Here is a 26395-nt window from a genome sequence, read left to right on the forward strand (position 1 = left end):
AAAAAGGAAGTTAGAAACACTCTTCTCTTAGAGATGTTAACAGTGTTTAATGACATCACTTATGGTCCATCTTCTATGTACAAAGAAGTTTATGTTTATATTACCTTAATTCTCATAAAAAACCCCTTCAAGTGAGTGTCATATACCCATTTTCTAGACAAGGAAATTGAGGCTTACGGGGGCCCAAGCTGCCCACCTCCCACCTTTGGCAGCAGAGGCCTGTGTTGATGACAGAGAGGTGTGGATTTGGAGAGCTGGATTCTACCCTGGGCATGCATGGTGTCTGTGCTCGGACATGTCCCCTGCCCTCACTGGCTGTAGGTTCCCCCCTGTAGGATGAGCTTGCTGAAGCAGTGCTCTTGGTTCTGGGCGTCCCAGCGCTGGTGTGTGTTCTCTTTCAGTTCTGCGAGTTCCTGTCTGCCCCAGAAGTGAGCCGCTGGGCAGGGCCCATCATCGATGTCCTCTTGGACTACGTGGGCAACGTGCAGCTCTGCTCGCGGCTGAAGGAGCATATTGACAGCTTCGAGGATTGGGCTGTCATTAAGGAGAAAGCAGGTACGGGCTGTCACTGCTGCTGCTGCTGGCAGATCCCCCTGCCTGACTCAGACCCAGGACTCGGGGCCTGTGACTGCTCCTGACATTTGATGAGCGCCTTCTCATGGCAGGCTCTGAGCCATGTGTCACATCCAGTGTCTCCATGATCCCTTGTTTTGCAAATGAGGAGAATGACCCTCAGAGAGACTGTCACTTGGGCAAACGTCTCATCACTAGTTGGTGGCAGAGCAGGAATTCAAATCCAGGTTTGATCCACTAAAGGGTGTTTTAAACAAAAACCCCAGCTCCCTGGGAGTGTCAGGACCTTTAGAGTAAGTTGCCCAGGTTTGTGGGCCACTGGGAAGCCGTGTGGTGGGTGGAGGAGGAAGTGATGGGCTCAGGCATCTCAAACTGTAAAATGCACACGAAGTACCTGAGCATCTTATTTAAAATGCAGAGTGGTCTGTGGCAGGGCCTAAACGTGTACATTTCAACATACTCCCAGGTGGTCCAGTGCCCATTGACAGGGCACCCCCGGAGCAGCACTGGTCTAGAAGGCAGGCCCCCAGAGCTCTGGAACCAGGAGCTTGCTGGGTGATTGTGGGCAGGACGCCCCTCTGGACCTCAGGGCCCCTGTCTGAACAGAGCAGGCTGGACATGCTCAATGTCCGGCTTCTCTAGCTCTGCCAGGCTGGGGTGTTTGCAGGTGGGATGTGCCTGGCGCAGTGAGGTGGGCTTTGGCCATGTTCCAACAGCTGTGTGCAGCGTAGATGAGGCGGCCTCGCTGAGTCAGGCTGGAAATCCCTCTAAGGAATTGTGGAGCTCACCTGGGCAGGTGAGGCATCCATCAGAGAAGTTGAACTTGGTGTTGCAGCTGATACTGAGGACATGTCTGTCCCAAGGAGATCCAACTGCCCCAGGTTTCCTCTGGGTCTGAAGGGCACAGTCCTGTCTCCGACTGTTTGTCGATCACGTAGCACAGAGGCTGACTTGCAGAAACTTATTTTTATCCCACCGCTGCTGCTGTTGTCCCCAGGTGAGAATGCTGCCTCATTACCTGTCCAGGTGTCCCACAGCCCAGTGCCCAGTCTTGCCGAGTTCCTCCTTGATCCCTGGGCCCCTTTAAGTCTAAACTTTCTGGTAGGATCTTCCATTTGCACAAATGCCTGGGAGCACTTGAATTGAGGCCCTTGACAAAGTTACTGGGCAGGCGATGGAGGAGGAGCGAGGGGAGAGAGAGACCCAGGCAGGGGGCGGCACAGGGAGGAGGGTGGAGTTGATTGGCTTACTGGCTGGGAGCTCTAGATTCTCAATAAAACATTCACTGAATTCATAAATGGTTGCTGTCACTGGGAATGGCCACTAGAGGCCACTAGAGAGTAGAGTGGTTCTTGCTGAGAATCCCACCTCTCACTTTCTCCTGGACCTGCCCTGCCTGGGAAGGGTAATTTACAACTAAACTGTGTCCCTGGGGGAAAAAATTGCAGAACGCTTTATTGTGCTATAAACATTTATTAATAGGAAGAACAAATAGTTCTTAACTGATACCTCTTTGATTACTTTAAAGCCCACCTTCCATCTGTGAAACACTTTCCCAGGTGCTTTTCCATTTAATGCTGAGTTGTTGATATCAGAGACTCCAAAGTAGGGAAAACCACTAGACCATTCAGGTATGACCTAAATCAAATCCCTTATGATTATACAGTGTAAGTGATAATTAGATTCAAGGGATTAGATCTGATAGACAGAGTGCCTGAAGAACTATGGACAGAGGTTCTTGACATTGTACAGGAGGCAGTGATCAAGACCATCCCCAAGAAAAAGAAATGCAAAAAGGCAAAATGGTTGTCTGAGGAGGCCTTACAAATAGCTGAGAAAAGAAGAGAAGCTAAAGGCAAAAGAGAAAAGGCAAGATATACCCATCTGAATGCAGAGTTCCAAAGAATAGCAAGGAGAGATAAGAAAGCCTTCGTCAGCGATCAATGCAAAGAAATAGAGGAAAACAATAGAATGGGAAAGACTAGAGATCTCTTCAAGAAAATTAGAGATACCAGGGGAACATTTCATGCAAAGATGGGCACAATAAAAGACAGAAATGGTATGGACCCAACAAAGGCAGAAGATATTAAAAAGAAGCAGCAAGAATACACAAACGAACAATACAAAAAAAATCTTCATGACCTAGATAATCATGATGGTGTGATCATTCACCTAGAGCCAGACATCCTGGAATGTGAAGTCAAGTGGGCCTTAGGAAGCATCACTACGAACAAAGCTAGTGGAGGTGATGGAATTCCACTTGAGCTATTTCAAATCCTAAAAGATGATGTTGTGAAAGTGCTGCATTCAATATGCCAGCAAATTTGGAAAATTCAGCAGTGGCCACAGGACTGGAAAAGGTCAGTTTCATTTCAATTCCAAAGAAAGGCAATGCCAAAGAATACTCAAACAACTGCACAATTGCACTCATCTCACACACTAGCAAAAGTGATGCTCAAAATTCTCCAAGCAAGGCTTCAACAGTATGTGAACCGTGAACTTCCAGATGTTCAAGCTGAATTTAGAAAAGGCAGAGGAACCACAGATCAAATTGTCAACATCCATTGGATCATCGAAAAAGCAAGGAGAGTTCCAGAAAAATATCTACTTTTGCTTTATTGACTGCACCAAAACCTTTGACTGTGTGGATCACAACAAACTGGAAAATTCTTCAAGAGAGGAGAATACTAGACCACCTGACCTGCCTCCTGAGAAATCTGTATGCAGGTCAAGAAGCAACATTTGGAACTGGACGTGGAACATCAGACTGGTTCCAAATAGGGAAAGGAGTATGTCAAGGTTGTATATTGTCACCCTGCTTATTTAACTTATATGCAGAGTATATCATGCAAAATACCAGGCTGGATGAAGCACAGGCTGGAATCAAGACTGCTGGGAGAAGTATCAATAACCTCAGTTATGCAGATGACACCACCCTTATGGCAGAAAGTGAAGAAGAACTAAAGAGCCTCTTGATGAAAGTGAAAGAGGAGAGTGAAAAAGTCGGCTTAAAATTCAACATTCAGAAAACTAAGATCATGGCATCCCGTCCCATCACTTCATGGCAAATGGATGGGGAAACAATGGAAACAGTGAGAGACTTTATTTTGGGGGGCTCCAAAAATCACTGCAGATGGTGACTGCAGCCATGAAATTAAAAGACACTTGCTTCTTGGAAGAAAAGCTATGACCAACCTTTCAAAAGCTAGACAGCATATTAAAAAGCAGAGACATTACTTTGGCAACAAAGGTCCATCTAGTCGAAACTATGATTTTTCCAGTATGTATGGATGTGAGAGCTGGAATATAAAGAAAGCTGAGTGCCGAAGAATTGATGCTTTTGAACTGTGGTGCTGGAGAAGACTCTTGAGAGTCCCTTGGACTGCAAGGAGATCAAACCAGTCAATCATAAAGGAAATCAATCCTGAATATTCATTGGAAGGATGGATGTTGAAGCTGAAACTCCAATACTTTGGCCACCTGATGCGAAGAGCTGACTCATTTGAAAAGACCCTGATGCTGGGAAAGATTGAAGGCGGGAGGAGAAAGGGACGACAGAGGATGAGATGGTTGGATGGCATCACTGACTCAATGAACGTGAGTTTGAGCAAGCTCCAGGACAGGGAGGCCTGGCGTGCTGCAGTCCATGGGGTCGCAAAGAGACGGACACAGCTGAGTGACTGAACTGACTGACTGACTTTCATTTAATGCTGTGTTGTTGATATCAGAGACTCCAAAGCCAGCCAGGATGCCAGCCTTGGAGGTCCCATGTCCTCTGCCCACCAGCAGCCTTTTGCCTTCCCACAAGCTCAGTCTGAGAAAACGGGCTTTGCCGAGAAAGGGGCTGCGCTTCCCAGGGCAGGCTCTGTCCTGATATCAGAGGGCAGTAGAAGTGTCAGAAGTGCCCTGATGGGGCGGCTAGAGAGGCTGTGCTGCGGCTCCCTGGCCTCTCCACCCTCCCCACGTTCCCTCTGCAATCCCATCTCCCATGGGCAGTCTCTTTGGCTTGGCACTGCCGCTTCCCCTGCTTGGACTGCCCTGCCTCCCTCCCTCACCTGGCAAATTCTACCCACCCATCGAGACCCTTCTCAGATGCACCATCTGGTGTGGAAGTCTTTCCTCAAAGCTCCTGAGTGGGAACCCCTGCATCTCTGTCCTAAGCACAGGGCCAAGCACAGTGAAGGTGGGGGGGTCAGCATGTGTTTGTTGAATGAATGAATGGATGGCATTCTTTGATTTAGCAAATGCCTACCCTGTTCCTGGAGCTGAGATTAATTACCCCATTGCTAGATGCATCAGGACCTGTTCTTACCCCCCGCTCCCAGGCCCCCACCCCTTAGCTGAGAAAGCTCTACTGAATGAAGTATCCCTGGGGGCCTCCTGGAAGAGGCAGCCTGGTGGGATTCTGGGACCTTCTCAGTCCCAGCCCATTGACCCTGACTTCTCTGCACCTCCTAGAACCCAGAGTTGAACTGGATACACGGGGTCACTTAAGAGGTCATATTTGCTGAGGCTGTGAGGAAGCTCAGGGTCTGGGCTGACACACAGAGGAAGGAGCCAAGGACAAGGGAGCCCAGGACAAGCTCTAGTGCCAGGCGTGATTCTTGCAAAGCCCTCACCTGTGAAATGGGTTTGGTACCTGCCCTCCTTGGGCTTCCCTGGTGGCTCAGTGGTAAAAAATCCATCTGACAATACAGGAGACTTGAGCTCAATCCCTGGGTCAGAACGATCCCCTGGAGGAAATGGCAAACCACTCCAGTATTATTCTTGCCTGGGAAATCCCATGGACAGAGGAGCCTGGTGGGCTACCATCCATGGGGTCACAAAAGAGTTGAACACGACTTAGCAACTAAACAACAACAACAAACCCGCCCTTCTTCTCCCTTGGGCTGTGCAGATGAATGAAGATGACACCTTTTCAGTTGGCAGGGACCGGGGTTAGGAGCATGGGGGAGTCAGGGCATCCCCTCTCTTAGTGCTTCCCACAAGCCAGGGATCAGAGATGCAAACCCTCTGCCGGGTGCAGGCGACCAATCGGCATCTCTCTTTCTGTCCTTTTTCCAGAACCTCCAAGACCCCTGGCTCATCTTTGCCGGCTGCGAGTTCGAAAGGCCATTGGGAAGTACCGCATCAAACTCCTGGACACGTTGCCGCTTCCAGGCAGGCTGATCAGATACCTGAAATACGAGAACACCCAGTAACCAGAGCACCCGGGGGAGGAGCGGCTCCTCAGACGGTTTCACTGAGTCTCAGGACAGCGGTGTCCCCAAATCCAGGGGATCCGAGGACAGACGCAGCTGGGAGCTGCCGGGCTCTCAGCGGTCTCTGGGCCAGAGCTTTGCCTAGAGCAGAGGACAGATGTGTCGAGCAGGAGAAGAACCATGTTGGCTGTCACTTGGATGAGGAGATCCCAGACCTGCTCTGCCATCGGGAATGGCAGAAAGCTCCATTCCTGTGGCCGGGAGGCGGGGCCAGGGCAGAACTTGGGGTGGTCGCGGGAAGGCAGGAGGCTGGCAGCGAAGCCCTGGCCCCACCTCCAGGCTATGGCTGGAGAGCTTTCCGGGGTGATTCTGTCTTTACTGGACAGCTTCGCTGCAGAGCTGCCCTGTGCCACTCCCCCGTGCTCTGTGAAACTCTCCACTTGACTCTGAGCTCTCTCTCCAAAGCTGGGGCCCAGAGGAGCAGGGTGGGGAGACCTCGGGCCCAGAGGGCTTCCTTAGGTACAATAAATGTTGCACAGACGTCCTGCCTGGTGAAGTGTCTTTCACCAGCCCCCTCCAGGGCCTTGAGGTCCTCAGCCCTGCTCCTGGTGGGCGTGAGGGTGGGACACGGGGCTGGGACAGGGCACGTGGAGCCCTGATCGTGTCCCTGTGGTTTGGACTTCTGAAAGGCCCCAGAGCATGTGTCCTTCATTCACCATAAGAGACCCGACGGCCCGAGGAGAGGGGGCAGCTTGCTGCCCTGTGATCGGAGCTGGCAACGTTGGTTTCTCTCTCCTGGTTCCGTTGCCATAGAAACCGGAGCGTCATCACAAACAGGGTCTCAGAACCTACAAGTCTCCCGACACCTGGCCTTGTCTTATGCACACGTTCCCTGGCACTGTCTTCACATCTTCACTCACCCATTTGGCTACAAAGGCTGAGATACGAGGGGAAAGCCGTCTGAATACTGGCTCCTGTGAGCAGGTGCCGGAGGGAGGCTGTCGTCAACCCTCACAAAGGCCCCATGCTTGAGAGGCAGGAAGCCAGCCCTGTGCCCTCCACCGCATCCTCCCATCCTCCCATGACTTGGGGGGAGCTGGACAGGAGCCGCCAGCCTGTTTTGGGTGCTGCAGGTGAGAGCGCTGAGGATTGGCACTTAGGGCACTTTTTCCAGGTCTGAGTCTCTTACTGACACCACCCTGTTTTTGTTTTTCCATGGAAGTCACACTCTGGAGAAGGAAATGGCAATCCACTCCAGCGTTCTTGCCTGGAGAATCCCACGGACAGGGGAGCCTGGTGGGCTGCAGTCCAGGGGGTCGCAAAGAATCAGATACGACTGAGTGAGCACGCACAGTAGCTCAAAGGCGCTGTCTTCCCCCGTGTGATTAAAGCCACTCAGGTGACACCAGAGCAGGTGACCTTGCTGAAGAGCCTGCTCCGGCCTCCTCGAGGAGAGGCTTAACAGAGATCAAAGGTTATTTATGGCCTTTGCTAGATGAGCAGCTGGGTGGGTTGCAAGAGCACTGGTCCCAGGCCTGGCTCCAGGTGGGCTTGCGCCTCTGGGGCCTTGGGTTCCCATCCTTGTGGCCCTTGGTGGCCTTTCCGGCTCTTACATCTTGGCTTTCCATGGAACCAGTAAGGCCCAGTGTCTTCCTAAAGAGGCCGAGTCTGCCAAGTAGCACCTTCCAGCCAGGAGTTTGGGGGAACTGGCTGCTGCTTGCCCCCTCCTCCCTGGTACAGGTAGGAAAACAGGCCCAGAGAGGGGAAGGGACTTCCCTGGGTACACACAGAAAATCCCTGGGGGTCCAGCCCAGCAGTGCTTGGCTACAGTCTCGTGCTGTCTTGCTGCAGAGATCCTGAAGAAATCCCGAAGGAAGCCTGCATCCTCCCAGACTGGGGATGTTCAACTCTGGGGTCCAGGGGAAGTGGCCGAGGAGGGCTCGGTGCATAAATGGGGAAAACCCTGACTGCAGAGTGTCTTTGCTGACCGGGAGCCAGAGGGCATGGCGGCAGTCTAGGATGGGATGGAACAGAAAGATGTTTGGGTGCGTTTGGGATGGGGCTGGGTATCAGGGAGACTCTTAAAACTCCAGCACTTCTCAGGTCACCTTATGTCCTAGGGAGTTCTAACAGACAGGGGTCATGGGCATTGGCAGAATGGGGACATTGGTCAGAGGGAGGTCCCCCCTGGAGGAGGTGAGGCTTGAGGAGGTGGCAGGAGGTGGGAGGGAGGACTCAGCCCCTGCATTCAGCATTGTGTGTGTGTGTGTGTGTGTGTATGTGTGCACGTGTGCACACTCAGTCATGTCCAGCTCTTTGCGACCCCATGAACTATAGCCTGTCAGGCTCCTCTGTCCATGGAGTTCTCCAGGCAAAAATACTGGAGCGGGTTGCCATTTCCTTCTCCAGGGGATCTTCCCAACCCAGGGGTCAAACCCCAGTCTCTGGGGTCTCCTGCATTGACTAGTGGGTTCTTACCAGCTGAGCCACCAGGGAAGCCTGCATTCAGCATTGGCACCATCTTTTTGCAGGAGGCACGGCCCAGCCTGGGAGGCCCTGGAGTCACCTTGGGTTCTTAAAATATTGTTATATGTCCATACCAGTCAGTCGCAGCCGCTGGTCAAGGTCCTTCCCCTCCAGTGCCTCGCCCAGGCATGGCCTTTGCAGTTTCCCCGCCACCCCCTACCCCAACAGCCTCTGCATAACCCAGGAGCCAAAGGGTTAATGTCCCACTGCTTTTGGGGTCGATTCTGATTGGTCGGTGCTCAGACTGTGCCAGGGGTTCCCTTTTTTGACCATCTCTGCTGTCAAGAGGACTGTACAGCCCGCACTCCCATGCTTACCCAGCCCCTGGACAGATTTCAGCCTCAGAGATGTCTAGACAGCCTCACTAAACAAAGGCCTGAAAGTGGCTCCATTTCGTGGGCAGGAGCACATGTGACCCGGTGCTGGAGACCTGAGCCTATGAGTAAGAGGTGAATTCCTGGGTTTCACGTTGAACCAACACCATTCACGTTTTGGTTAGGGGAGCAGCTACTTCTGCAGCTGCAGCTGTCTTTGTTTCTTGGTTTTGATACTGAGAATTTCCAAGCTGTGTCTTTTCCCCAGCTTGCTTCCACATGGGGAATTATGTTGGGTGCTTCTGTTGAGTGGCACCTTGGTAAAGGTTTCTGCTTCCAGAAAAGGCTCCCAGAGTGTGTCTTAAGCACCACCAGGTTTCCCTCTGGGAAAGGTTGAACCCCAGAGGGGCTGTGGGGGCCCAAGCACCATGCACTGGAGCAGCACCCCAAGGAAACATGCCTTCCAGATCTGGGCTCCTTCTCTGAAGGAGTCAGCTGGTTAGATGGCCCCAGAACCCATTCCTGTGGGCCGCCCAGTCTATAAACATTGAAATGTTGGTGTGGAAGGTCCTAGAGACACAGTCAGATAACTAAGTGACTTTGGGTGGGTGCAGCTTTTCATCCTTTGTGTCACACCGGACTGCCTGGTGCTCTCACCATCCCCACAGCTACCCACATGGCAGGTCTATTTTCCTTTTTTTTTAAATTTTCAATCACATTTTTCGGATGAAGAAATTCTGGCACAGAGAGGTCAAGTAACTTGCCCAAGGTCACACAGCTACTAGATGGCAGGGCCAAGATCAGAACTTTTAACACCCTGCTGTACTGTGTGGAGGGGCTGAGCCTTATCACAATGAGTCCTGCAGGGACCTTTGTAATGACGTGCAAGTCGGGAAAGAGGGGGCATGCCTCCTCCAGGGCCCTTCTCTGTTCTTTTAAGAGCAGAGCAGCCTGAGTTGAGGGTCCTGGCTGAGGGCTCCCTCCCCCATGAACCAGATGATCATTCAGAACAACCCTGCATGTGTCACGTGGCCTCACGGCTCTAACGTCCTCTGAGACCATCAGACATAAAACACCAGAAACCCACCCACTTTCCCAGTGAGCAAGCTGCCCCATCCCTGGGGATGCCTCGCTTCAGAGGGGACCTGCAGGCCCTTAGCAGTCACTAATTCTGAGTCCTGTGTTAGGAAGGATCCTGAGGCCATATCTGGGCCCCAGAGGGAGTGTCTATAACCAGTTATGATGCTCGGGTTGGATGCAGAAGCGGTGGGTGCATCTGACTGCTATCTTTGATCTAGTCCCTCCTTTACGGAGGAGCTTCCCAGGTGGCGCTAGTGGTAAAGAACCCACCTGCCAATGCAGGAGATGTAAGACATGCGAGTTCAACCCCTGGGTTGGGAAGATGCCCTGGAGAAGGAAATGGTAACCCACTCCAGAGTCAGACACAACTGAGAGACCCAGCCCGCATGTGCTACTTTACAGAGGAGGAGACTGAGGCACAGAATGGGGAATAACCTGTTCAGCATTATGCTGTCGATGTGGGTGTGGAGGCCCCCACCAGGCTGGCCCCCCGCCCCTGTCCCAGTCGTGAGAACTGGGCTTTGATGAAATGAGACGCTCAGCCCCTGTGGCAGCCCCTTCTCTCTCAGCCACAGAGCCACGCCACCCACTGCAGCGTAGGTGGAGGCCTCCAGTGGCCTGGCTCGTTTGGGTGCTATCGGGGGCCAAACCGAGGGCCGCTGCCCACCAGCAGCGCCCCTCTCTGTGATGGTCACTGGCAGACGCCCTCATCTGTCCACTGACGGGCGCCTAGTGTGTGCCAAGGGCTGCATCAGGCCCGGGAAGAGAGCCAGCGGCAGGAAACCTAGGAATCTGAATTAGCTAGAGGTGATAGTGATGACGGTGATGATGGTGACTTTGCCTGTGGACACAGAACCAAAGAATAAACGGGAACAACTTGGTCAGACAACCAGTTATTTTGTCCACAAGAGGCCCCGTTCCTGTTTGGCCTGACCTTCCCCTCTGACCAGGGTCGGACGTGACTGCCTTGGCCCAGCCTCTGCTCTGAGGCTGTGATGGGGTGGGAGGTACCACTGAGGGGCCTGTTCTCATCTCACCCCTCATCCCGCAGGTAGGGCAGAGAGGCCCAGAGAGGAAGGGCCCAGCCCTACATCCCACAGCAGAACCAGGAGGACAGATTCACCCCCCCCACACACACACACACCAGTACCAGCTCCTATTCTCCAAAGCAGTTTGGACCCTCTGGGGCTCCAGGCCTCCCCTGGCCTCTATTTGCTGACATGGGGAACCAGAGCACCCTTCCCCAGGAATCCTCTCCACCCTCCAGGTTGAGCTGTCAGGCTCCCAGGCCCATTCCCAGGCATCACGGAGGCCTCTGGACCACTCCGCGCCGCCCCCTACCCCCGACAGCCTCTGTAAGCGGCCCTCCACCCGGGCATAGCTAGCATTTCCTAGGCCAGGGGACCAATCAACTTCATGAACCCGAGAATGTGAAAACTGCAAAAGAAATGTCTTTATTCTCTTAACCTTCTTAGTATTTACAAAGTACAAGAAGAACAAGACTGAGACTGGCTTACACAGTAGGTGGCAGGTAAACAGGTGGTGTAACACTGGCTTCTGGGATGGCCGGAGGGCCAGGGCAAGGCCCCCGCTGCCTGAGGTCTGCATGGGCACCCGGGTGATCTGTCGGGCTCTGGCCTGCTTGCAGAGGGGCTGGCCTCTGGAACCTGTGAGGGCTGGCTGGACGGCTGCCTGAGAAGAAGCCCCCGCGCCATCCTGCCTTGCCCTCCTTCCCATGACGCAAAGGGAAGGTTCTTGCCCAGCCCACTCCTCACTATAAGAGCTCGCTCCTGGGGTCCCTGACACCCTGCAGGCCAGAGGAGGGGGCCAAGCCCTCCCCGCTCGGCTAGAGGTAGCCGAAGACGTTGAAGATGGGTGGGGGCACGGCCGGCTTGGTGGGGATGGGCTTCAGCACCACGGGTCTGTACACTTTCTGCCCCGGGCCCTCCGCGTCCTTGCAGAAGTGGGCCAGCTCGCTGGGGGAAGCTGCGCTTTTCCGCCAGAGGCCCAGGCTGGGCATTGGGCTCTGGGGCAGGGCGCCTGGAGGGCTTGGGTAGATGGGCTGTCCATGGTACTGGAAGGGGCAGCAGCTCCAGGCACTGACGCGGCCCACCAGGGAGACCCCGGGCATCTTGAGTGGCTCCTTTTCAGCCGGTGCCCTGGGGGAGGCGGGCACCGGGGCGGTCTCGGGCCCCAGGGGCTCCAAGCCTTTACAGTGCTTCTTACCCTCATAGGGAGGTCCCTCCCGGGGTCCCAGTCCCCCCTCCAGCCCCACGGGGTAGCTGTGGGTGGGCCGTGGCTCTTCCCAGAAGGAAGCAGGCAGCTGTCTTTTCCTCATGGGCACCTGGCCAGGCCTGGCAGCTCCTGGATCCGGCCCATGGAGGGTCCGCTCCTTAGAGAGGCTTTCCTCCTGGTCTGGGTTCCTCAACGCCTTCTCCTTGCAGCCCCCACCCCCACTGGGGCTGGAACCGTGGCCAGATTCGAGGGGTAGCGGCCTCCCGGGTCGGTCCTCGGGCCCCCTTTTCAGGTGAGGCTCAGCCCCTCTGCCGGGGAGGCCCCGCGGGAGCCGGGAATACTTCTGGGAGAAGCGTTTGAGCTGTTTCTGCAGGTACTTGCGGTGGTCCACGGAGCGGCGGCAGGGCGCGGACTTGTCCAGGGCTGCCTTGATGTCGCTGGACGCCAGGTTCACGAAGTTTAGCAGCATCTTCACGTCATTGTCGGATGCCATCACCAGGGGGCCGCTGCACCGGGCTTTCCATGAAGAGGCTGGGTTCTCCAGGCGGCTGGCAGCTCCAGGGAAGAGCAGAGCCGACCTGGCATAGGGGGGACACAGCAGCCATTGGTGTCTCTCCGAGCATCCACACTCTACCATCCCCAAAGGCCACATGGCTGCAGACAGCAGTGGTCCCCACTTCAGCCCCCCTTAGCCCTAGACGGAGTCCCTGGGTCATGGGATACCCATTCAGGCTGCTGAGCGTTTCCCAGAGCCTCTGGGATGCAACAGGAAGAAACCCATTTCATCTTCAACAGGGCTGCACACCTGCAGGTGAGGCTGAGACAGGTCAGGCGACTTGCCCAAGGTGACCCGGCCCTACCAAGTGGCATTGCTGGAGCGGGAGCCCACCAGCAATGATGCGTGTCTCCCCACACACCACACTGCCCGCAGGGCACGACTTGCCAGCAAGGTTTTCATTTTCTGAGCCGAGGCAGCCGCTCCACTTTAAGGCAAGGCCAAGCCCCCTGGTTGCCTGGCGGTGCCCTCCTCCTCCCACCCCCGCCCCCAAGTCCTGCTAGCAGCCTCCCCCCCGCCTCGGTCCCCACGCTCCACCCACAGGTCTCACGCAGGACAGGCAGGACCCCTGTCTGGCACTCAAGCCGAGGCCTGCCTGGCGGGCTGATCGCAGGCTGTGGGCAGCAGGGGCTCCCCCGTAGAAGCATCTGCAGCAATTTCATGCCTCCTCAGCCACCACCCCGCAGCCCCCCGCCCCTCCCCCAGGCCCCGGCCAGCCCCACGCCCCCCACCCAGTGGGGCCTGAGCCGCCTGGGCCTTCACACCGACCGAGGGTGCGGGGGCCCGGGCCCCCGCCAAGGTGGCCCGGCAGAGGTTTCCCCGCCGCAGACCTGGGCCAGGCCCGGCGCGGCCGGCGAGCTCCGTGGTCCGGCTGGAGGCGGTTGTGCAGCCCTCGAGTGGGCTGAATGGAGGACGACGGGTCCCCGGAGCTGGGGGGCCCTCAGGCCAATCAGGAGCGCCTCTCCAGATACAAAGCATCCCAAGCAGGCGGCGGCCCCGTTCCCACATTCTTTGCCGTCACAAATTGTCACCATGGGGACCATCACAAAAAAGACAGCTCCCAAATGCAATCATTTCCCGGTAAATTTCTACCCTTCAGCCCACTCTCCCTTCTTGGCCTCCACGCCCCTCCTCCCCTTGACCTCGGTTCCCTGGTTTCTCGAGGGGGCGGGGTGTGTTGTGTGCGTGCGTGCGCGCACGCGTGTGTGTGTGTGTGTGCGCACGCGTGTGTGTGTGTGTGTGTGTGTGTATGTGTGTGTATTTAAAAAGTCCAAGATTGAGGAGGGGCTGGACCCAGAAGAGATGGGCTTGCAAACCTCCCCCCAAGACTCCGGGCCTGCAGCTGCCATGCTCCAGCGCAGACAGACAATCGGACGGGGTAAGCCAGGGCGGGCTGCTTTCCCCGCTGTCCTTGAGTGTTGAGTGGCTCACTCGTGCTGTCTCTCTCTCTTCTCTCTCTCTCTCCCTCTCTTTCTCTCCCCACCCCCTTCCCAAGGCATGGGCACTGGCGGGCCTGCGAGGGTGGGCAGCATGCTGATGTTGGAAAGGTGGCCAGGGAAGGGCCCTCTAACGAGGTGCTGGGATATCCATGGGAAGGGGGCCGGAGCTCTCAGGAATCTTGTCTTTATGTTTGCTTCCTCAATTGAGCTGCACAAAGCCTGAATTGCCCATTCAGTGAGGCCGGACAAAAGGTTGGCGTTGCACGGTCCCCTAGCATTTGTAGTCAAACAGTTAGGGACTTAAATCGAGTCGTCATGATGGAGAAAGAGGTGGACAAAGCCCATAGAATTGCCATCAGCAAACATTTTCCTGTGTCATATTAGCCAGTCTCCATGGCTCCCCTTGGCCTGGGGACAATGGCACAAGTTTGCACACTTGGCTACTGTCACCGTGCCAACGCCGGCGGGGCCGCAAGCAGGGCCGCTCCGAGCGAGCAAGGGAACCCGGGGCCGGCCGCTGGCCCTGCCCACCGACTGGCCCGAAGGAAGGTGAGGCCGCTGGCCGAGGGAGACTGCCTGGGAAATCCAGATGGGCGAGGCCTCCGTGCCAGCCAGCTGGGTGGGCCCCCGACACACCACCGTCTGCCTCTTCTTTCCTCCTCTCCTCTCCTTCCTCTTCCTCTCCTTCTCCCCTTTCCTCTGCCACCTTCTCCTCCTGCCCCCTAGCCAGCCCACACCAGCCCACACCTTGACATCACAAACTAAAATGCCAAGGATGCTCTCCAAAGCCCCTTCCCCGCCCCCAGACTGGGGGCCCTGGCAGGGCAGGAGGACTCACCCACGAGTGATGGTCCCAGCCCTTCCTGTTGGCCAATAGGCAGCCACTGCCAAGTCACCTCCCCTCTGGCCTGAGGGTCCCCACAGGCTGAATGAGGGGTTTGGAGGAGATGGTTTAGGCACTGAGGAGCCCGGTGTAGCGTTCTCCATGCCCTCTTCCCCTGCTGCTGAGATGAAAGTGTGACCTTGGACGGGAGCATCCCGATTGTTGGCTGCTATCTGCAGCAGCCTCTGCCTGCCTGAGGGCTAAACCACTGTCATTTTACCCCCCTGAGATGTAGGGGTTATTTGCTTCTGCAGTACAGTCCAGCCCACCCTGACTGGTAGAAGCAGGAAACATCCTTTCTGCTCCAAAGTGCCCTTCCCACACGGCTGGAGAAAACACCCTGCTGCCCAAGGTCACCCGGTTAAGCTCTGGAACAGCTCTTATCATGGCTCCACACTGCCTACTGCTGGGGGCACCCAGCCTTGTGTGAATTCCAGTCCTTCCACAACCTAGGGCCAGCCCTGGAACCACCTTCTCCATCATTTTCTGCTGGGAGGCTGACCTCAAATTACCCCAGCCCCAGTCCTGCCTGGCCTCCGGACACTCTGTGTCTGCTCCCGCCAGCCTCTCTGTCTGGTACACCTCCCCTCCTCTAAGAGCGTGGAGACCTCTCTGCACACTCTGCTCGGATCTCAGCATACCCGCAGTCCCTCCAGCCCACCTGACGCAGCCTGCCTGTGACATCATCCCCTTGCTGCTCCACCAGTGATGGGCTGCATCCCCATCCGGTCCCTGAGCTCTGTGGGAGTCGAGTCTGCATCTTTAAAAATCTCCAGAGCTCTTAATAGGGGCTGTTCTTCCACCAAATACAGGAGAGAGGCGAGGAAGGAAGGGAGGGAGAGAAAAACGGGGTGAAGACAATGGCGACTTGTAGAGCACCTGGTACCCAGTGAGATGCACGCACGTGGACCATCTCACGTGGCCCTGGGACAGCTCCGAGGGTGTGGGTGTGGCCAGCCCAAATGAGGAGCGCAAGGGACAGTTAGTTTCCCAAGCGCCCACAGCTACTAACTGGTAGAACTTAAACCTGAATCCAGGACTGTCTGTATACAAAGCGCGTGTCGGTCCCACCAGGCCATGACGCTCCCCTGAGCTGTTGGGTTGGACGGCCTCTCAGACCAGATTTTCTGTGTCAAGTCCTGGCTTCAGCTCTTCTGTCCTTCGTCAGGACGTGACTCTCAACTTCTGACTCAGGAACACGGGAGCTGCAGCGATGGGTGATCAGGCGAGGGGAGGGGTGGCGACTGTGGCTTGAACTGTGGCCTGAGAACCTGAACCACCGCCCTGCACGGACCCAGCCCCACCCCAGGCCTCAGGCCACACCTCTGGGACTTCCTGTGACCCTTGCTGAGGAAGCCTTCTCCATGATTTTCTGATGGCCCGTATATACAGGTGGAAAAACATCACTGATAATAATCATGCCTCGCTCTGGAGAGAATTTCCACATTCATTCTCTCAGTGTGGTCCTGGGTCTGTGCAGGGAAGCAATTGCTCTCCCTGTTTACAGTGGATGACATGTCCAAAGACGAGCTTCAAACTTCTGTTTCCTGGGCCCAACTCAGGCAACCCTGTCCTCTCCGCACTCTTTCAGGCCCTGCTCAAACATCCAGGAAATCTTTCACCAACGTGCCAGCATTATATATGCTCTCATCCTCCATTTACAGATTCAAAGATGAAGTCTAACCTCCTTGGTTTAACACAGAAAGCTGGCACAGAGTGTTATTGTTGTTCAGTCGCTAAGTCATGTCTGACTCTTTGAGACCCCATGGACTGGAGCACACCAGGCTTCCCTGTCTTTCACTGCCTCCTTGCTTGCTCAAACTCATGTGCATTAAGTCAGTGATACCATCCAACCACCTCATCCTCTGTCAACCCCTTCTCCTCTTGCCCTCAATCTTTCCCAGCATTAGGATCTTTTCCAGTGAGTCAGCTCTCCACATCAAGTGGCCAAAGTATTGGAGCTTCAGCTGCAGCATCAGTTCTTCTAATGAATATAGAGGGTTGATTTTCTTTAGAGTCGACTGTTTTGACCTCCTTGCAGTCCAAAGGACTCTCAAGAGTCTTCTCCAGCAACACAATTCAAAAGCATCAATTCTTTGGCGCTCAGCCTTCTTTATGGTTCAACTCTCACATCTGTACATGACTACTGGAAAAACCATAGCTTTGACCTCTATCGGCAAAGTGATGTCTCTGCTTTTTAATATGCTGTCTAGGTTTGTCATAGCTTTTCTTCCAAGGAGTAAAGAGTCTTAATTTTGTGGCTGCAGTCACTGTCCTTAGTGATTTTGGAGCCCAAGAAAGTAGCTTCTCACTAAATGTTTCATGAATTAAGTACTTTGGACATCCCATCACATAGAATTTACCCTGTGGACTAGAAGCAACTGCTTCCTGTCTAGTATTATTGTTTATACACCCCAGCCATCCGGCGTCACCTGGGTGAGCTCCATGAAAGCAGGGAGCTTGTCCGCTGATTCATTTCTGTATCTCCAGTGCCTAGAATGGCCTTGGCAAAGAGCAGGCCTTCAAGACGGGCGCTTGTGGCTGCCATGGTTGCTCTTGATGACCAGTTATATGCTCCATGTGTCTCCAGACAGGAGGCACTGTTTCACAATTGCGACCCCTACCCTGCAGCAGGGGCTCTAGAAAGCTCTGTTGAAGGCAAGCCAACTGTGCTGACTTGAACTTGACGGTCCCATCCCAACCATCTGCTTCACTGCCATGGATCTCCGACATTCCAGTCATGTTAACCCCGCCTCAAATTTATCCACACTGTTCATCATGAGGGACTCCTTTCAGCATCGGCCATGTGCCAGGGACAAGAGGGGCCAGGGTGGGCTCGCTTGGCTTGTTCCTTTGTTCCCGAGGCAACTTACTACAGAACAGATCAACTTCGTCTTGATGATTATGCACCCATTTTCTGCCCACCCACCAGTGAAATGAACAATACCCTAACTTTCCTCTGTTTCTGAAACAAACTACTAGGGGCCACCCTTACAGAATCTCTGGATGTCATCTGACACTGCCCTCTTCCTGAAACTGAAAACTAAAGGAGGCATTTGGCCATGACTTGTGCCAGCCAAGCCAGAGGGAAGCTGGGGAGGTGATCTGGGGGCAGTGGGCTTTCAAACTGCTTTTATGCAGAAAAGCCCATTAAAAAATATTGTGTGGGAGCCCAATACGTAAAATAGCGGCAGTGGTGTGCAGTGAACACAGATTGATTTTTGCACACACAAATGCATGCTTCTTATTTATTTTGCAAACAGTAGATCAGAGCAAGGAGGTTGTTTTGATGACAGGGAATGTTGAAACAAGGGTCTATAGATTACAATCTGACATCAGCTATACTGTCCAACCACCCCAGCTCAGGAAACATACAAAGGCCACGTGGAAGGCGAGGGCACAGTGGGCCAACCAGCACCTCTGTGGATGTGTGACGCAGACATCACAAGATGATTTATGTAACCTCTTTATATAATGGGAGTATTTCTACCAAAGACCAGCCTGAGGCTTGCTGTCAACTGTAATCAGAGTAGACAGGCTTCCTGCTTCCTTGTAATGGGAGGTGTGGGGTTGAAATTTGGCTGCTGAGCCGTGGGCTTCCTGTCTTGGTGAACGTTGCCTCACAACTGAGGCTGAACATCGGCATGGCTGGGCCCTCAGAGAGACTGGAGACCTCATGATGACCCAGGAGAAGTCACAGCCCAGCTCAGACAGTCCCTGTGTCCCTGGCTGCAGTGACAGAGACAAATGTCAGTGTGATTAAGTCCCATATTGGAAGCGATTTCACCACTGGCTTTGGAGACAAGATCTCTAAACTCTGCCTATAGCTGGCTGTGTGATCTTGGACCAGTCACTCACCCTCTCTGGGCCTCAGTTTCATGGCTGGATTACATTAGCAGTTCTTGTCTCCATTTTTGCATACACGGACATTGGTGAGGGGCTGGTGTGTCACAAGTTAGTGTTATTTACAAAGGTTCCAAACTTAGCAAATGTGCTTTTTCTTAACATAACTTAGAACAGAGTCAGCATAATAAAGTTAGGTGTACTCCCTTGCCTTCCCCTGTGCTTTTTTGAAAGTGATATGAATGAACTGGTAAGTCTGACAACCCAACTCTCAAGAAAGAGAGGAAAGGGCATTGAATTTTCATTCATCACGTGGGGTCTCAGAAAGAGCAGGGTTCAGGCAAGAATTTTATGCTGGATGAGGTGAGAGCAGACATCTGTGCCTTGTCCTAGGTGTTACGGGGAATGCAGTCAGTCTGACATTAGCTATAGCATTTTTGTAGATGCTCTTCATCTAACTGAGAAAGTTTTCTTCTATTCCTAATGTGCAGACAGTTGTGCTTTTTTTTTAATAAATCACAAATGAGTGTCGAATATTGTCAAATGATTTTTTCCATCAGTTTATACGATCATGTTGTTTTTCTTATTTAGCCTATTGATATGGTGGATCATACTGATTGATATTCAACTACTGAACCAGCCTTGCATTCCTGGGGAAAATATCCTATTCACTTAGGGTGTATAATTATTTTCATATAAGCTGACTATAATATGCTAACATTTTGTTGTGGATTTTTTTTCTTTGCTCTTCTTTATGTTTATTGAATGCATTAGTCTATCAGTTCAGTTCAGTCACTCAGTCGTGTCCAACTCTTTGCGACCCCATGAATCGCAGCACGTCAGGCCTCCCTGTCCATCACCAACTCCCGGAGTTTACCCAAACCCATGTCCATCGAGTCGGTGATGCCATCCAGCCATCACATCCTCTGTCATCCCCTTCTCCTGCCCCCAATCCTTCCCAGCATCAGGGTCTTTTCCAATGAGTCAACTCTTAGCATGAGGTGGCCAAAGTATTGGAGTTTCAGCTTCAACATCAGCCCTTCCAATGAACACCCAGGGCTGATCTCCTCTAGGATGGACTGGCTGGATCTCCTTGCAGTCCAAGGGACTCTTAAGAGTCTTTTCCAACACCACAGTTCAAAAGCATCAATTCTTTGGCACTCAGCCTTCTTCACAGTCCAACTCTCACGTCCATACATGACTACTGGAAAAACCATAGCCTTGACTAACATGGACCTTTGTTGACAAAGTAATGTCTCTGATTTTTGCTATCTAGGTTGGTCATAACTTTCCAAGAAGTAAGTGTCTTTTAATTTCATGGCTGCAGTCACCATCTGCAGTGATTTTGGAGCCCCCCAAAATAAAATCTGACACTGTTTCCACTGTTTCCCCATCTATTTCCCATGAAGTGATGGGACCAGATGCCATGATCTTAGTTTTCTGAGTGTTGAGCTTTAAGCCAACTTTTTCACTCTTCTCTCTCACTTTCATCAAGAGGCTTTTTAGTTCTTCACTTTCTGCCATAAGGGTGATGTCATCTGCATATCTGGGGTTATTGATATTTCTCCCGGCAATCTTGATTCCAGCTTGTGCTTTTTCTAGCCCAGCGTTTCTCATGATGTACTCTGCATATAAGTTAAATAAGCAGGGTGAAAATATACAACCTTGACGTACTCCTTTTCCTATTTGGAACCAGTCTGTTGTTCCATGTCCAGTTCTAACTGTTGCTTCCTGACCTGCATACAGCTTTCTCAAGAGGCGGGTCAGATGGTCTGGTATTCCCATCTCTTTCAGAATTTTCCACAGTTTATTGTGATCCACACAGTCAAAGGCTTTGGCATAGTCAATGAAGCAGAAATAGATGTTTTTCTGGAACTCTCTTGCTTTTTTGATGATCCAGTGGATGTTGGCAATTTGATCTCTGGTTCCTCTGCCTTTTCTAAAACCAGCTTGAACATCTATAGGCTTGTTTTTTTGTAATTTTTTTCCTAGTTTTGGCTTCATGATAACACTGGCCTCATAAAATGAATTGGGAAGTGTTTCCTTTGCATTGTCTCACCCAGGAGGGTGTAAAATTGATGCTAACTCATTAAATGTTTGGTAAGATTCTCCCATGAGAATATTTGGGCCTGGGGATTTATTTTGAGGGAGGTTTTTAACTATGGATTCAATTTCTTTACTATTTATAGGGTTACTCAGATTATCTACTTCTTATTGGATAAGCTTTGATAGTTTGTAGTCTTTCAAGAATGGATCCATCTCCTCTAAGTTATTGAATTTATGTGCACAGAGTTGTTCATGTTATTCTCTTATCCTTTTGATATCTGCTGGATCTGCAGTACAATCCTATTTCATCCTTGATACTAGTGATTTGTGTCTTTTTTTGTCAGCCTTGCTAAACAATCTTATTGATCTTTCAAAGAACAAGAATTTTATTGATTTTCTCTATTGTTTTCTGTTTTCAATTTCATTGATTTCTATTCTTTATTATTTAACTTTCTTCCTTCTTCTTTGGATTTGTTTTGTTTCTCTTTTTCTGGTTTCCTGAGCTTAGATTATAGAGATTTTCTTTTCTAATGTAAAAAGTTAATGCTATAAAATTTCCTCTCAGTGTTGCTTTAGCTACATCTCACATATTTTGACATGTTTTATTTTCATTTTCAATCAGTTCAGTGCATTTTTGTATTTCCCTTGATACATTCTCTTTGACCCTGTGATGGTTAATTTTATGTGTCAACTTGACTCGATTATGAGGTGCGCAGATGTCTGGTTAGTCATGAGTTCTGGGTGTGTCTGTCAGGTATTTCTGGAAGAGGTGAGAATTTGAAATACTGGACTAAGAAGAAGGCATTGTCCTTCCCAGTGTAGGCGGGCACCACCCAATCTGTTGAGGACCTGAATAAAACAAAAAGCAAAGGAAGGGAGGATTTATTTTCTTCCTGGTTCCCTGCTTGAGCAGGAACATCAGTCTTCTCCTGCCATTGAACTGATCCGGGATTTACATATACAGCTCACCTGGTTCTCAGACCTTTGTACTCAGACTGGAAGTACCCTACCAGCTTTGCTGGATCTCTAGCTTGCATTTGGCAAGAGATCATAGGATCTCTTAGCCTCTATACTTGCATGAGTCAATGCCTCATAATAAATTTCTCTCTCTCGCTCATGTATTTGTGAAGTATGTTGTTTTAATTTCCAGCACCTAGAGATTTGAGGAGATCTTTCTGCTATCGATTTTAATTTGATTTCATTAGGGTCAGAGAACATACACAGTATAATTTAAATTCTTTTAAATTTGTTGAAGTTTCTTTAATGACCCAATATGGTCTATCCTGGCAAATATTCCACAAACACTTGACAAGAATGTATATTCGGCTCTTGCTGGCTGGAGCGTTATGTATCAATTAGATCTTGCTGGCTGATGGTGCTCTTCAGTTCTTTTGTACCTTTGCTGGTTTTCTGTCTAGTAGTCCTATCAGTTGCTGAAAGAGGGTTGTCTAAGTATTCAACTATAATTGTGGACTTGTCTTCTTTTCCTTTCGGCCTTATGGGTTTTACTTCACATACTTTGCAGCTCTATTTTTTGATGCACAAACATTTAGGATTGCTATATTTTCTGTTTCTTGGTTGATTGACACTTTTAGTATTGCATGATGCTTCTCTTTATCCCTGGTAGTTCTCTTTACTCTAACATCTACTTTACTTGGTATTAATAGAGCCACTCCTGATTTTTAAAAAATTAATGCTTGCATGATATATCTTTATTCATCTTTCTACCTTCAACCTGCCTACTACAGCTATATTTGAAGTGAGTCTCTTGTGGGACAATATGTGATTGGATCATTTTATTAATCAATTAACTCTGCCAATCTCTTCTAATTTTTATACCATTTAAGCTATATTAACTGATGAAATATTAGGGCTTAAATCTGACATTTGGTCATTTGTTTTGTTTTTTTAAAATATATCTCTTTATATAGTTTTTTTTAGTGGTTGCCCTACATGGTTCAGTGTACATACATAACTTGTTATTTTCAACATGTTATCATCATTTTACTGTTGTCTTAGATCAGTGCTTCTCTATCTGATGCCAGGTCCCTCCCCAAACCAACAAATTCAGAATCTTTTATTGGGTGGGATGAGGGAGGTGAGTCAGACCTTGTAGTTTTTGTTTTTTTTTTTTTTGAACCAGGTGATTCTAACGTGCAGCCAGGCTGGAAGTTCACTGTCTGGGTGCTCTCTGAGACTCCTTCCAGGACAGATAAATTAGGCAGGTATAGATTCTCAGAGATTCTGGAAACATGTCCAGGTCTGAAGCCTCATTATAGTTCCAAGACTAGAAGTCACTTAGCACACTAAAGCACCACCCGTATGGCAGAAAGTGAAGAAGAACTAAAGAGCCTCTTGATGGAAGTGAAAGAAGAGAGTGAATAAGTAGGCTTAAAACTCAACATTCAGAAAACTAAGATCATGGCAACTGGTCCCATCACTTCATGGCAAATAGATGGGGAAACAGTAGAAACAGTGAGGGATTTTAATTTTGGGGGCTCCAAAATCACTGCAGATAGTGACTGCAGCCATGAAATTAAAAAGACACTTGCTCTTTAGAAGAAAAGCTATGACCAATCTAGACAGCTTATTAAAAAGCAGAGACATTACTCAGCCAATAAAGGTCAATCTAGTCGAAACTAGGGTTTTTCCAGTAGTCATATATGTATGTGAAAGTTGGACTATAAAGAAAGCTGAGTGCCAAAGAACTGATTCTTTTGAACTGCATTGGAGTCTACGGCCATACCACCCTGAACGCGCCTGATCTCATCTGAACTGCATTGGAGAAGACTCCTGAGAGTCCCTTAGACTGCAAGGAGATCCAACCAGTCCATCCTAAAGTAAATCAGTCCTGAATATTCATTGGAAGGATTGATGCTGAAGCTGAAACTCCAATATTTTGGCCATCTGATGTGAAGAACTGACTCTTTGGAAAAGACCCTGATGCAGGGAAAGATTGAAGGTGGGAGACGAAGGGGATGACAGAGGATGAGCTGGTTGGATGGCTCACTGACTTAATGGACGTGAGTTTAAGCAAGCTCTGAGAGTTGGTGATGGACAGGGAAGCCTGGTGTGCTGCACTCCATGGGGTCGCAAGGAGTCGGACACGACTGAGCAACTGAACTGGACACTAAAGCAAACTTGCAGATGAAGTTAGGAAGAATAAGACAGACACGTGTCCATCTCACCAAGGAGGGCTCCACTCTTAACCGGCGCTCAGTTTCTCTAGAAGCCAGTGCTCCCGATTGTTCTGGAGGCTGGCCTTTCACAAAACACCCGAGTCACTGAGTGAGCATCAGGAGCTAGAGGAAAGGCTCAGGACCCTTTGCCCAGGCTTGGGGCCAGACCCAGCCAAAGAACCAGCCTTTTATCATTTCCTTTACAGAGGGTCGTTGGATGCCCATTGTTCACTTCCATCCCCATTGGTCAGTTCCTTCCCCATGCAGACATCACTAACAGACCACAGCACCCTTTCCTGCTGACCCTGCAGTGGCTCTGTACCTTTCAGCAGCCTCCACTAAACAAATAAGGTAAAACCTATGTTCAATCCTTACCCAGCTTATGGGCACCTTGAACTCTCTTAATCCACTTTATATCATGTTCATTCTTCACCTTCGACTGCCTGGAATCAAAGTTAGCCTGGAACACACTTATCAAACACCTCATTTTCTTTATAGATCTAGCTTTCAGACTTCATTGGTTAACTAATTCCTTCTGGTCAGAATCACTGTCCACCCATGCCTTCTCACGTCACATGGTTATGTAGCCTCTATTCAGGGGCTGAGCAGCAGGTGCGACTCAGAAACATTTTAAGGAAAAAGTGAAGGGTAAAGCCCCTGAGGGAAGCCCTCTGGGGGATAAACCTGGAGTGGAGGCTGGCTCCACCAGTTCTTAGCTTTGGCACTTTGGGCAGATCACCTAATTTCACCAAGCTTCAGTTTTTCTCTCTGTGAAATGGGGACAAGGAGAGCTATGCAGGACTCTTCTAAGGATAAGGATAGTCAGAGCTCAATGGTTTGATTCCAAAATATTTAATGAACACCTACTATGTGCAAGGCATTCTATGAGGTACTGAGATGTCAAAATGAATAAGACATCCATGCAAACAGCCTAGCAAATAGACCTCTTACTCTATGCTGTAGAGAATGTTCCAAAAATGTCATCTGTATCAACTCCTTGATAACAAGCTGGCTGTTGCTATCATCCCCTCTCTACAGATGAGAAGACTGAGTCACAGGCTGACTAGGGGACTTGCCCAAGACATCACAGCTAGAAGAGGTGAAGCTGGAGTTGAACCCCAGCAGATTATCATGGTTTTATGATAATAAGCTCTGAGCCTCAGGTTCTTCATCTTTAAAATTAAGTTAACAGTAGTTCCCTTGCAGGACAGATAACGGGAAGTAATATCATCTTTGAAAAAGACTAACGAGGTGCCTGGCTCATAGCTGATGCCCTTCCCTCTCCTTTTCCTCCCCTCTGTGCTGCGTCCAAAACTGCCCAGGTGAAGTCCACCGTGGGCATGTCTCAACCATAGAGGGGCTGATGTGGGACAGGAATGACACGGACATGTCCACAGTGCCCCTGTGGACGCCCCCAATGGACCGGAGTTCCACTTCTTACCACCATCCCATTCTGATCCCTGCTGCCCTCCGCATGCCCCATCACCTTGATTGTATCCTCTGGTGCCTTTCTGATGTGTCTCTTCACCTCACTCAGGACACCAGCCAGTAATGAAAAGTCCGTTTAATCTCAACTGCCAACTCGGATTTGATTGGTGATGGCTGGCAGGTGCCCTCTGGAAAGATTCCGAGGGCCCCTCAGGGCTTAGCAGTTAGAATGCCCCGATCAGCTAGTGATGTCTTCCCTGGGCCTGGATTAGCTAGGTGTCCCTGGATCCAGTTTGAGATCACAGGACGCAAAGCTTGGCATTCTGGTAACCCATCACAGGATGCAAAGGTTGACATTCTGGTAACCCAATCTCTGGGGTTTTCATTAAGGGAACAGGGCCCCAGAGAAGGGAAGTGACTTCCCAAGGACTCAAGCACTCCCACTTTCAGTTCGACAAACTGAGACTGGGGTATTAGGCATGCTGGCGAATGGAGCCAGTGAGAAGTTTAGTGCAATGGAGGGGGGACACAGCCATGCCCTGATCCATTGAAGTGTTATCTATGCAGCTTTGGGGCAAGAGTGCCTGCGACAGACACCAGAGGGTGTACAAACCCAGAAGTATTTACCATCTGGTCCTTTATAGAAAACTTTGCCAATCCTTGCCCTGGATCTTTGCAGGGTCCACCCTTTCACCTCCTTTATGCCTTTATCCCCACTGTCCTTCTGCAGCATTCTCTGCTTTATTCTCCTCCGCTTTATTCTTCCCCATCGCACTCACCTCCACGAAGCTCTGTGGATATTTACTCACCTGCTTTACTGCCTGATGCCACTAGAGGTCAGTCACACGGAAGGCAGGAGCTTGGACTCCTGCTACCTCGATTGTCCCAGTGCCTAGAACAGTACCTCACACATGGTGCTGGAGAAGTAAGTTCTCAATGAATGAATGCTTCCCCACTCCGGGACACTGGTCTGGCCCATACCTCTGGGCCTCTGACTCAGTTTCCTTTGCCAGATCTCTCCCCAGGGAGGTTGAGTCCCGTTATGAATGGATGCAGTCCCCAGGGACACTCAGCCTGGGTTCAGGCAAGCCC

The 26395-nt window shown here is 51.0% G+C and overlaps 2 protein-coding genes across 5 annotated transcripts in view; one reads left to right on the top strand and one right to left on the bottom strand.

The window, feature by feature from the left end:
* Positions 1-6315, top strand: part of ASB2 (ankyrin repeat and SOCS box containing 2) — a 47344-nt gene extending 41029 nt beyond the window's left edge. Inside the window, exons 9-10 of the mRNA XM_081552218.1 lie at positions 402-555; positions 5638-6315. Of these exons, the coding sequence (XP_081408344.1) occupies positions 402-555; positions 5638-5774 (291 nt within the window). The 3' untranslated portion in view covers positions 5775-6315. The remainder of the gene's footprint in view (positions 1-401; positions 556-5637) is intronic.
* Positions 6316-11125: 4810 nt separating this feature from the next.
* Positions 11126-25469, bottom strand: FAM181A (family with sequence similarity 181 member A). Of its 4 annotated transcripts, none has more exons than XM_081552221.1 (3): positions 25362-25469; positions 24251-24318; positions 11126-12507 (listed from the first exon to the last, which is right to left on the bottom strand). In XM_081552221.1, the coding sequence occupies exon 3, from the start codon at positions 12420-12422 to the stop codon at positions 11541-11543; it is 882 nt and encodes a 293-aa protein (XP_081408347.1). In that variant the 5' UTR covers positions 12423-12507; positions 24251-24318; positions 25362-25469; the 3' UTR covers positions 11126-11540. The 4 variants fall into 4 exon arrangements, with proteins under 4 accessions (XP_081408347.1, XP_081408348.1, XP_081408346.1 ...); XM_081552222.1 differs by having other exon boundaries at positions 25317-25469; XM_081552220.1 differs by lacking the exon at positions 24251-24318.
* Between the last annotated feature and the right edge of the window lie 926 nt (positions 25470-26395).

This window comes from Giraffa tippelskirchi, chromosome 12, assembly GCF_054371585.1.
Source record: "Giraffa tippelskirchi isolate mGirTip1 chromosome 12, T2T-mGirTip1v1.2.pri, whole genome shotgun sequence".
Classification (NCBI taxonomy): Eukaryota; Metazoa; Chordata; class Mammalia; order Artiodactyla; family Giraffidae; genus Giraffa; species Giraffa tippelskirchi.